Here is a 13,218-nt window from a genome sequence, read left to right as displayed (position 1 = left end):
AAAGGAAACCTTTAGATGTTCCCCAGTCATCGTCGAGCTATACTTCACGTGTAGAAATAGGGCAGCCTTACATATATCGGACGTGACACATGAAAGACCGATTTTATTCTGGCACACTATTTGGACTGAAAAGGGGAATGACTTAACAAGATTTGGAAGATATGGCACAGTGACATTAGGGAGATAGCAGAGGAGAGCTAGGATAGGCTCTTGGTAGCAACAGGACAAAATAACTCTAGGAAGTTTCGGTCATTGGTATCTAGCAATATGAAGGAGCTTGATCTTGGAACTCGTGAGCTCCCAGGAACAACATATTCTGAAAGTCACTTGGATAAATCATTTCTGTTCCCTATACACCATCGGGGAAGACCGGCACGATGGCCATGATCAATATATCTTGAGGAGTTTTAAATCATTGGATCTGTTTACCTTGGAGTAGGTATAGTTGGCTCTCTTGAGTCAAAGACCGCTTAAGTCCCAGCTATCAATTTGAGGATGTCTGATCACTTTCTTGTGCTAAATGCTACAAAGACTGAAGTCCTCTTTTTTCCTGATAATATATTCCTCCTCCCTCTCCTCCTACTTCTATTTCCTTTCCTCCCGCTTTACTTTCTGTTTCTAGTACTGCCCGTAATCTTGGCATTTATCTTGACACTGACCCATCCTTTTCTCATCACATTTCTATAATGTCACGCTCTTGTCACTTCCAGCTTTTCAATATTCTATTAGCAAATCTAGGTATTTTCTTACGTTTGGTGCTAATAAACTTCTAGTTTCTTCCCTTTTCTTCTCACACTTGTTTTATTGTTCTTCTACACTCTTTGGACTTCGTGCTTCACGCTTAACCACTTAAGTCTGTTTTTAATGCATAATCCCACCTATTATGCTTACATATGCCTCATGATTGTATTTATTTACCTTTATCTTCACTTAGATGGTTGGCTTTTCATTCCCGTCTCAAATTTAATCTCCTCTGTATTGTTTTTAAATCTCTCGATGGTCTTGCCCATTTCCTATCTTTCATCTCTTAGCACTTTTTATTTTCCTTCACGTTCTTCTTCGCTCTCAGTTTCAATTTTTATTGTCTGTACCACGCTCTCCTTGTGCCCAATCTCAATTTCGTTCTTTCTCTTGGCTTGCCCCTCGTCATTGGAATGCTCTTCCTCTTTCCCTTCGTTCTGTCACTTCTTATTCATTATTTTGTATTTCTCTTTAAAAACCATCTTTTGCATTTATGATGTAAACTTTGTATATTCTTCAACTCACATTTATTGTACCGTGAGTGTGTTGTGTACAGCGCTTTGGAGTAAAGCGCTATATAAATCCCAAATAAAATACAAAAAGAAAAATACAAAATACAAGGGCTCTGATTCACAGCTTGCTGATGTATAGTAACTGGAGCCAGATCGACTGGTTGGTGCACACGTACCAGGCTGGGGCTAGAGACACTTAAGGAAGCTGTATATCCGCTTGATATCACAAAAGGAAATGTGAAAACTAGAATTGATTGGTTTCTATCAGATGACAGGGAAATTAGTATGCTCACTAGCATAGAGGTCAGGACCTATTTACCGCTAAGCCCCTGCGACGGCCTGCCTAGCTATCTCTCTTTGTGAGTCACCAGCCCCACAGGGCTAAGCTCACTAGAGCAAGGATGGATGTTTTACCCGTAGCAGCACGGACTTGCAGATGTGCGTGGGGAGGTAGTCACATGCGTCTTTGTGGGGTGAAAGAGGATTTGGTTCATTTGATTTTGTTCTACCCTATCTATGTGGACTTCAGGAAGATCTGGGCGCATTTGCCCAGGGCTCCTACCTTAATCAGGCCTGGTTGCGCAGAACAAGGGCAGTCAAAGCTGCAGAGTCAACCACCTATTTTGACACCAGATCTATGATTATGCATCTGCTGTCACTATGATGTTGTTCTTTTTATTATGTTTGCTGCTGTCTTATTGGTGCCTGTAATGTTTTTAGTGGAAATGTGTTGAGGACTTCAGGCGTTTTTAACTTATACGTAGTTGGCCTTCTTAATTTGCACATAGTGTTTTCTTTATCTGTAATTTTCTGTAAAAAATAAAACCTGTATTTTGAAGTGGATTAAGATTGGTGTTGTAATGTGTTATGGATGCATTCATCCAAAATAAAGTTGATGAGGGTGACATTACATTATTTCCGCAGGAATAGACACTACACTACTCTACATTTGCTCATGTCTAGCCGATATAAATGTGTATTAGTTTACAGTTTGAGGGATTTAAAATAATTCTGTTCAATAAAGATGACTTAAAAGTACACAGATTTTTGATTTTGATTTTGAAAAATGTGTAACGCGCTCGAAACGGACCAAACTGTATAATGGCGCAGATACCATTTACTAAAAACAAATTGCAAGAATTGTATTCATAACCACATTCTATACAAAGGTGAAAGTTTTGACCAGCTCATAATATCAACTAACCTGACCAATTTATAAAACATTATGTTAAGCAAAACGAGTGATTGTAACTTTATTTTCACCTTCTGTAATGGAACTCTACTTGTACGAGAATGCAAATTAATGGCAGCCTATATAATCCCCTGTGTTTTGTAACTTCAAGTCTTAGACACACAACAACAAAACTGAGTGAAAAGGTCAGCTACTTGTAGTCATTATTTCATACAGACTTGGAGCTGTTTTTGTGTGCACAGCTTCTAAAGGGGGGCGTAGGGGGGCGATCCTCGGTGTTTCAGCAGGCACACGTGTGAGCAACAAACAGCGCTCTCATGTCCTGGATAGTAGAAGTTTGAAGACAAAAGCTGAAGGGATGTAGCAGTTGGGAAGCCTCGTGGTTACGCAAGAATGCCCCTCGCCAGAGACCAGCATTTCCTCACACTGTATCATTCACAAAATGGATAGTACTTTGAGTCCAATGGCCACTGCCCATAGCCCGGGGGCTGAGAATAAAAGAAATTGTCCCGGAAGGCTGCTTATACAGTAAAGGAACATGAAAGAGGCAAACCCTCTTGCCCACCAATTATTGTAGTGCATCACCTATGTCACTTTGACTTTAGAAGAGAAACAGGGCTCATATGTGACAGAGCAATGAGCAAGTTAAGTGATACTTCAGGCTGCTGTGTGTACACTGTAAATCAGTGATATTTGTATTATATTTGGAGCAACCACTGAACTTTAATACACTCTATACAAGTGCAGGTTTTTGTATAGTGCATATTTAACAGAATCACTCCGAAGTGATCCCATTAGTGGCAGTCAAAGTAAATATGACCCATTTGAGTAGAGTGATTTGCCCAGGAATGCAGAGATCGGTCAAATGTGGAAGCCTGGTTTTCTGGTTGCACAGTTTGCGATTGTGCAGCTTTCAGAGCTCGCATACTCCTATTGCATCTTTAGCTTTGCACCAATAAACAGTTCCTGGCAAGATGTAAAGTCCTTTATACAAGTAGTTGATTGAATGCAGTTCTTTTAATTGTGACTGGGGGCTCAGTGTCACTTTAATTTACTCTGTGAACATAATGGAGGATGAGTGCCTGCTTAGCTCTGCTCCAGTTGGGCTCTTCTTTCAGAAAGGAGCATGAGCCGAGCCAGAGGCAGGCATTTGGCTCTAACTAGGCCCGAGGCAGCTCTGGCTCCTCGACCGCCACTATCATTATGACGATCTCCCCTAATGTAATTAGTTCAACCAAATTGTAATCCATATAAATTGATACGCATATGTTTATGGATATCATTTGTCTCCATGTTTTCCATGGGTATGAATTATTCTCTTGCAAATGTATCAAATCTTATCACTATTGATGTTATTAATAGTAGCAGGTAAAATAGCTCAGCTGGTTGAGTGCTGGCTGCTTCCATCCGTGTTTGATCTGCTTGTTGTAAGCTCGAACGCCGGCAAGGCCAACTCAGCCTTTCATCCTTACGAGGTTGATAAATGAGTACCAACTTCGCTTGGGTGATAATTATATGTAAATGTACTATGTGACGCGCTGTGGTGGAAGCACTATATAAATAGAAATCATTATCATGAATACGATTGTGCATTTATGTACTATTTATTGTGATGTTTTTGTATGGATTGTGCATAATCTGAATAAAGAATTTGACAAACTAACTAAATGTCTGCGATGGCGTGATAGCATATATGTCGATGAGACTAGTGTCCCATGCTAAAAACCAAAGAATTCAAACTAGGGAGAGGAAAATACTTTGAGGAATTGAGAGAAGATACATTTGTTAGGTCATTATACCGCAACAAAGGCTGCATACACACCGCTGCCCTACCGCTGTGAAGGACACACACAAGTGTGACACAATGAGCAGGCCGGCAGAGGACCGCACACAGGTGTATCCAGGTTTAGCATTGCATGCAAGTGGGGCTAGGAGGAGGCGGTAAGGTGGCGAGGTTTGATGTGGAAGGGCATATGGGTGGCTGGATATAAGGGAAGAGAAACCAGAATGTAGAGGACGAGACATTAGCGGGTCCTGCAGGTCAATGGAGCCTGGAGGGGAGGGTGGTAGTGTGCTGTGGGTGAGTGTGCAGATGGATGTTGTCTGGGGTGTGCTGGAGGCACAGGAAGAGTGGTTCAGGCTGAGGAACCTAAAGAAAAAAGCAAAACAAAAGAGGTCATTGCAGGAAGTGGAATTTCTTAGGAATGGCTACTGGAGCAGCGTTTCAAAGATGACCTTAATTGCGGACAACATGAACAGAAGGCAGGAACACATAAAACTGATAAATCAAGTCCTTGTTCTGCTTCTAAACATATTTAATTCAACTCCATGTACTCCGTATGTAACCGGGAAACTGAGGGATGTACACTAGTAAGATCTACATAGCAACGGTTGCAACTAAGGATCCCTCCTGACGTTTCCAATATTTAATATCCACTAATTTCCAAGCTGCCCACATATCTTGCCTGTTATTTTAAACTTTGGCACCAATTATAACAGAACCCTGGTAAACAACCTGGTATATGCCGGGGATAGTTCTTTATTAGGATCAAAGGTCAATAGAGCTACAGAGACAACTTAAGGCACTTGAAACATGCAGGGCTGAGAATCTTTTAAAGGTGAATACTGATAAGAAGAAAGAAGCAACTTTTTGGCCCAATAGAACATCTGGTTTGGGATGGTGTGCAATCAACCTGGGCACAAAAAAAAATGTATATCCGAGGGAATTCTTGAATCTGGTAAAAACCAGGAAGGCCATACATTTATTTGGTACGTATAGAGGCAAGTCATTGATGCTCTATAGAAAAAAGTCTACCTTAATATAAGAGACTCCCCTATAATGTGTGTCTGCCCTATCTGGGAGCTGGGCAGACAGCGAAATCATGATTGAATATGTGGTCATGTTAGAAGAACTGAAATGTACAAGATTTACAGCAAGGTTTCCTAGAGACAATATGTGCCCAGTACTTGACAAGTAAGATGTAAGCACGGTATGTATGGGGATACAACAGAAGCCTAGGTAACACACAAGTAGAGCTGGTCTTCTCCGATATGTTATGAGGGCCAAATAATTTGAAAATGATGGGACTATTTCATAATCCCGAAAGGTGATCTCTGAATTCTTATAATCTCAATTGGTGATCTACCATATTTCTTAATCTGGAAGGGTGATCTAGGATATCGTAAAACATAAAATCCTGATGGGTTATCCAGGATATTTTATCATCTTGATGAGTGATCTAGGATATCTTAATAAAACATCCTGATGGGTTATATAGGATATTTTATCATCTTGATGAGTGATCTAGGATATCTTAATGAAACATCCTGATGGGTTATCTGGGATATTTCATCATCTTGATGAGTGATCTAGGATAGCCTAATCAAATATCCTGATGGGCGATCTAAGATCACTTATAATATCAACTGGTGATCTAGGAAGAATGAATTGTTAGGAAAGTGGTGAGGATAGTTTACGCCTGCTTAAAAAAATGAAGTGCAAGAGCTACAAATAAAGGTTTTTGGGGATTATTAGAGGGTTGGAAATGGGTTACTTTTAAGAATAAAAGAAAATTGTGAATTCTCGGCTCTATATAATACAATATTAGGAAGGTGGTCAAACAATTAAGCCAAAAAACAAGATATGGTTTACATGATGGCTGTACCTTGGACACTGTTTCCCACTGCCTATCTGAATGCCCGCTTTGCATGGTGACTGTCAAATGGGTAATTTCAAAATGGTGCATTTTTCTTTCCTGCATTTAAAGTGACTCGGTTTAAGTGTCACCACATAAAAAGGGTACAGACATTATATGCAAAACTTCTCACCGATTGCGATTGTTCTCAAACCAAAACCGGTCCCCATCTCGCAGACGCTCCAGCTGGTCCTGGATGATGGCGCTAAACAGTTCTCCTGGGTCTCCGTTGCTTTCCAACATGGCTCCCGGAAGGAATTCCAACTTAGAAATGTCATGACCGTAGAGTGCAGCCAAGTCATCCACAACCTGTTCGAAAAACCAGACCCAGTGAAGGACAATGCTGGACATTGCACAACTGAATCGAAGCTCTACAGTGTGGTAATTTGTTAATAACACACATCTCCTGTATTGTGTTGTGAAAATAATATACAGTTTTGGTTAATTGTAAAACAACTCGCTAGTGTCAAAGATTGTAATAAGTCAAAGGCTTTAGAAAGAACATGGTTTTCATTTCATTTAACATTTTGTCTCTATTACATTTCTTTAGTTATTTCACCGTTCTCTCTGCATCAGGGCTGCAGCTCTGAAGTGGATATGCTTCTTCCTCTCCAACAGATCCCAAATAATACACATGCCTCCATTCTCCTCAACTACCGGCTCTGTTGTCCACGGAGTGCCTCAGGGCGTCTCTCTCTCTCCTCGCTGCTCTTCAGCCTCTACCTGAGCCACCTACTGGCACCCATCAGATTCTACAGCCTATCTTGCTACAATTATGCAGATGACACCCAAACCATCTTCAATATTCTGAAATTGAACATGGATGACTGCCAACCATCTCCTTCTCAACCAAGGAAAAGCTGAGGTCATACTCTGTGTGAAGACTGCCCTCTTCCCCCAAACCACCCTGTTGCCGCTCTCTCTAGGCCCGCCCCCCACCATCTCCAACACAGAAACACATCTTGGATCCACCATGGACTCAGACTGTACACTATCACGTCACATCAATTCAGTGACAAAAAACGCTCTGATGCATCTTCCCCTACCTGACCTACACACACAGAATCATTGCAACAGTTGCTATCATCCTCTCACGCTTAGACTATGCTAACGTCCTATACCTTGGGCCCCTGCATCACTTCTTAGAAAATGGCAACGGGTACAAAACACTGCAGCGAGGCTCCTTCTTGCCCTAGGCCCTAGAGAGCATATCACACCCGCCCTCTGTGTCCTTACTGGCTGCCGATCGGGTGATGATCCACCTTCAAGGCAATGTGCATCACACACAGAGCTCTCACCAACACAGGACCAGAATATTTGCAATAGAAACTCACACCCTACAGACACACCAGAAACCTGAAATCCGGCATAGCTCACCTCCTCGTCATTCATCACAAAATCAACCAGAATAGTGGATTCATCTTTCTCAGTCCAAGCGCCCTCCACTTGGAACTCGATTCCATATACCATCTGCCGCATAGAGGATCCCCTCGCTTTCCGAAAGGCACTTAATATCTGGCTGTTCCCTCCTGCATAATGACTGACTTCTCCTGGGTGAAATATCTCTCCCAGACAGGAATAAAGGGGCACCCGATAAGTCACCCGATGAGACAACAAGGTGGTACCTAGCCCGCATGGAAAGGATCCATTCAGGCCTTATGATGTGCTCTGCAAGACCTCGTGGTAACTAGATATCAGCCTTGATTCACTGGAACGTATGTCACTCCATCACAATGGAGCATAGCTGTATCACTCCCTGTGCACAGCCACCCACCCGCATACATCTGCAGCAATCACTGCTCGACCTCACCCACCCAAGCACACATCACCATTTTCAATAGAATGCAGCCGAGTTCCCCAAAATATTTCGGCCCAGCTGTGCACATAATCAGTTTCCTTGACTCTCCTGAATATCTGTCAAAGCACCCATCCACTATTCTGATTTACAGGGGCTGCTACCAGGGACCTAGCCACTCCCTACCTAATTCCGTGCTGGCTAAAAAATGCACAGATGTATTTTAGAATCCTACTTCACATCTCGCATCTCGGACCACGGCCTTTCAAAGGGCGTTCATTTCCACAACGCTTTAAGGCCATACCAATGGCAGTAGGCCCTATACAAATTCCACATAACATAACATTTGCAGGGGCAGGTATTATCACATTGCAGAAAGACTAAAAAAGAAAATGGTCAGATGAGGCCTTTCCTGTCATTGGATTTCAATGATTCCACCTGAGAGTTTTTGTGCAGTAACACGATTCAACATTTCAGTTCTCTATCATAGCCTTTATTTGGGTTTTTTGGGCAGATGGGGGACATGAAACATATCTTTTCCTCCAATTTACTTCCTTATTGTATTACAAGAAGTATTCCTTTATTTAATACATTCCTTGTACTGCTTTAAACATTGCTGACCACCCAAATTGCATATTAGGTGTTCAGTAGCTGACAGGTGTTTCATGCTTTCATGCGCTTTCTCAAGGCCTTTGCTTTTAGCAGGTGGTGATGGTGGGTGTGCGCCGTTTCCTTGTCCTCCAGTGGTGTGCCTGTTCTTCTCAGGCTGCTTGCTGTCTTCAGTTGTGCATTGCACCGGGATGATAGCTCGAGAGTGTGCATAGAGAACATTCGGTGTCCTCTGGTTTCACATACCACCCCAAACAATACATATGAATGGATAGCCTTTGGTCACAAGCATGCGTGCGTCACTACCCCCCTGCAGTTCGCAAGGGTACACCATTGAGATTGGGCAATGCCTTTTTCCTGGTAAAGAGCTTTGGTAGCCTGATACGCCTCGTAAAAAGTCTTTCATTAAGCAATCAAATCACATAATCAATTTTAACAACATTTTACGCTAGGCAATCATGCACATTACTTATTTTTATTTTGGTCTAGTGCATGAATTTAGATGATTTTTGTATAACCACAAGGGCCAATTTGCATTTTTAATCTCCAGGTACTGATGCAGAGCATGCACTTATAATTATAATTATTCTTTTATAACGCGCTTAATAACAACGCATGGTTTTTAAGCACCGGATCGGGGTTCGAACCTGTGTTGCGCTGCGTTGGCTTGCTTCCAAGACAAAAGCATTGTCCCTGAGCTATCCTGAAGACAAATCTGTGCATTGCCACAGGTTGTACACGCAGCCACAGTCACATTGCGCATAATGTGGAAGTGAGGGTATGTGTGACAATTGTGTCTTTTGTCACATAGCAATGCCAGAGCCTTGGAAGAGTGTAGTCATGTGGATGAGATGGCAGTTGTACTGGAGAGTGGTCACAAAGCAGTGGCAGCTGTCTTTGAATGTGTTGCCATGGACAGAAATAACTGTTTTGTTGAAATGTGTGCTCAAAAATCAGTCCCAGCAGTCTTTCCAGAGTGCTGTCATGGGGCAGCGAGGATAGTTTTGAGTTAGTGTGGTCACAGAGTTGTGCCAGCAGTCTTAAAAGAGTGCTGTCACTTTGCAGTGAGGTCAGTTATGGTCACACACAGAAGCATTGGCAGCAATTGAGGAAGAGTGTGGTCACTTGGCAGCAAGGTCTTTTTTTTTTTTTTTTTTTTTTTATTTGATTGGCTGATTAAATCAACCTTTCAAAAGAAAAACGTTTATATTACAATACATTTCTTACAATACATTTCTTAACATGTGACAAATACAAATACAAAATGGAATCATCATAGTCATAAAGGAATTTAAGAACAAGAAATCGACCGAAATAAAAAGAATAAATAAAGAAGAAAGAATCCACATTTAACAACAGGCCACTTATGCTACATGGTTGTGTGGCAAGATTGTTTTTATAAACTGTGTAAGTGCAATGTGGATTGCAGTTCGATTACTCGTGATTAAAATGGTCCAGATTTCAGATTCAGAGCGATCACAAGTTAGTTGCAATAAATTACTAAAAAAGCGTTCACGCAATCCATTTAAAACAGGACAGTTTACTACTAAATGTGTCAGGGTTTCTGTTTGTTTTTTGTTTAGGCAAAAACGACAAAATCGGTGTTCTTTAGAGATTATACCTCGTCTAGCAAGGATTTGATTTGTTAAATGCAAATTTAGACGTGTTCTCAACATTGCAGCGCGGACAAAATTTGATGGGCACTTTAGCAGGTAACTAGCCATTTGCTTATACTTTTTTGGTGGAAACAGATTCGAGTCATAGTCCGCATAGGTGGAGCATAATTGATAAGTTGTAATCCAATCATGCCAATACATTTTTTTCTTTGCTTTATCAGGGTTACTTAACAGCAACTCAATTGAAACGTCAGCTTCCACCAATCATCCCAAAATGCTCTTTACCCACTCCTTGGGGAAGGCATCATGCGATGGGCGCATATAAGTTGCTAACGTTCTCAAAATATTTGGCTTTTCAAAACCAAGAAGACATTTCCGGTAAAAATTACACATTTTCCACGCCACTACCGCAGACAATGAGATTAGTCCCAACTCGTACCTTAAAAGGCACATCGGAGTGCACTTAGGTAAGGAGAAGATTGCCTTCCAGAATTTACCCTCCAGTAAATCCCAAACGTCCCTTCGCCGTGGCTGGAAGGTTTCTGCTCCATAGGAAACAATCGGGACAACTTTCTGATTATAAAATGTAACTATGTGAGTAGTAGTGAATTTACCAAATCTGTACAAAATTATTCTTGCCTGTGATGTTAACATCAAAATTTTTGTTCTTAATGTGTCAAGATAAATTTGATTTTTCACAGTACCGGAAAAAGGTAGACCCAGATATTTATAACTGGGGACAAGTTTTAAGGGCGAGTTCTTCAAAACCCATTGATAATTGCCCATTTTTTTGTCTTTTCTCTTTTGGCATATCACTATTTGTGTTTTGCTGACATTAATTGTGAGATTATTCTTGTCAACATACGTCTCCAGTTTAGTCAACAAGTTCTGAAGCCCTCGCAGTGTTTGCGATATTAAAACCAGGTCGTCGGCATAAAGCAGCCATATGATTTTTTGCATGCCTAGTTTAGGAGCGTCTGAGACTGCCTCTTCAAAGGAACTACCGATGTCTAGCAAGAAGAGATTAAATAGAGTAGATGCTAAGATGCACCCTTGCTTAAGGCCCCTTAGAGTGTCAATATTTGCCGAGAGAATACCTTCAATGGACAACCTAACTTGCCTGGATGTATTGGAGTGTAACATCTTAATTATTGTTAACACTGAGGATGGGCAGCCATAGTTTTCCAACTTTTGGAATAATAGTGCTCTGTCTACCGAATCAAAAGCAGACCGAAAGTCCACAAAAGCCATGTATAATGGTTGATTTAGGTGGGCATATTTAGATTTAATCATGTTCAGCATTATCAAGTTTACAGAGGTTCCTAGTCCCGCCACAAACCCAGTTTGAAAAGGATCTCTTTTAAAGGAGACCGCTGACCATCTGGTTAGTTCTTGCAAAATGATGCGGCTGTATAGTTTACCAGGCGCATCTAATAATGCAATCGGTCTATAATTCTCCGGAAGAGAGCGGTCACCTTTTTTATGGATCGGTACAATGAGAGAGTGTTTCCATGACAAAGGGATTTCCTGAGTGATGTTGATGTTAACAAATATCTGATATAAGATCGATGTCCATAAGACTGGATGTTGCTTGAAGGTTTTGTTCGACAAACCATCAGGTCCAGGAGCTCTAGAAGGGGTAATTTTATTGATAAAATGAAGTATGTCGGCTTTGGAAATAGTAATATGAAATGATTTTTGAGGCAATGTGTTATCAAATTTCACGGTGTTAGGCGGAAGCGCATACATTTTAGAAAAATGGCTAAGCCAGGTTGCCTCCGGCACACCCTGCGTTTGTGATAATATTTGGATCGGAGATAGGGTGTTAGTAATTACTTTCCAAATTTGTGTCACATTGCTGTTACGAGTCAACATCAGCATTTGCTCACCATCACGCTGAAACAGTTTACTCCGATGCTGTCGCCGCCAGTTTCTATATGTGATCTTAACTTTCTTAAGTACTTCAAACCTCCTGCACAAAGGTAATTTTAATGCCTCCCTTTTCAGAAGTCGATACTCAGTTTTTTTGTTTCTGATTTCCAGATCGAACATATGTATATGCTTAGACGCCCTGGGCTTGCACATTGTAGTATTGGAGAAGTGTTGCATAAGGTCATAGTAAGGAACAAAGTTGACTTGGGAACTGTGTCGTGAATGACAAAAGGCTGTACGCAAAGAATCATCAAATTTCCCAAGGCTGGTTTCATCCCAATTTAGGCGGTTTAAGGAATTGGATACCGTCATATGCCCCCGGTCAGTTATAGAAGGAGTCTTTAAAAGGGAACCACCAACTGCCCATTCCATAGAGAGAGTACAATGGTCACTATTCGAATTATGCTCAATTTTGAAGGATTTGATTTTAGAGAACAGCCTATCGTCAACATAAATATAGTCAATTGAGGCTTTTTTCCATCCCTGCTGCCACGTATAGGCCATTCCACCAATATCGAATTTACTTCCATTCAGCATACAAAACCCTCTGGAGAGCATTAAGTTCTCCCACAACCTTTGCCTGATGTTTCCTTGCAATGTGTTGCCCTGTAGACAGTGTAAATTTAGATCTCCAGCAACAATAGTGTGCTTGATATTGGGAGCTAATATGATGAAATCTAACATGGTGGATATATCAAGTAAGAAATTTCGCATCTCAATGCCTTTGGGATTCCAGTACAAGTTAATAATCGCATACAAGGTCATTGCTAACGATATAATTGTCAATTGTGAGAAGGAATTTGGAGCAAATGAGAAAATGATTCTTATTTGTGAGGATAGTTTCGCGGCAGTCAGAAGGCCAGACATCGGCCGACCCATCATACCTTTAATTGCTGGTAGAAAATGTAAACCATGGTTATTCCATAAAGGGGCAGATAAAAGCCAGGTTTCTTGCAAAAGGATCACATCATACTTTGAAAAAGGGTCTTGTATATTATTAATTAAATGACGAAAGCCGCGAGTGTTCCAAGACACTAGAGTTATAATCCGCGCTTTATTGACCTTGCATGGAAGTTAGCTTCTGGAGTCACAATTACAACAGCATTGGTTCGAAGTGACTACAGCG

The 13,218-nt window shown here is 41.2% G+C and overlaps 1 protein-coding gene across 2 annotated transcripts in view; it reads right to left on the bottom strand.

The window, feature by feature from the left end:
• LOC138504310 (dual oxidase 1-like) overlaps positions 1 to 13,218 on the bottom strand; it is a 1,064,761-nt gene that overhangs the window by 301,074 nt on the left and 750,469 nt on the right. For both annotated transcript variants that reach the window (XM_069624719.1, XM_069624718.1), the window contains exon 13: positions 6,274 to 6,449. In XM_069624719.1, the coding sequence (XP_069480820.1) occupies positions 6,274 to 6,449 (176 nt within the window). The remainder of the gene's footprint in view (positions 1 to 6,273; positions 6,450 to 13,218) is intronic.

The sequence above is a fragment of the Ambystoma mexicanum genome, chromosome 11 (assembly GCF_040938575.1).
Source record: "Ambystoma mexicanum isolate Mex_15411 chromosome 11, UKY_AmexF1_1, whole genome shotgun sequence".
Lineage (NCBI taxonomy): Eukaryota > Metazoa > Chordata > Amphibia > Caudata > Ambystomatidae > Ambystoma > Ambystoma mexicanum.
This window is presented reverse-complemented; position numbering and strand designations above follow the sequence as displayed.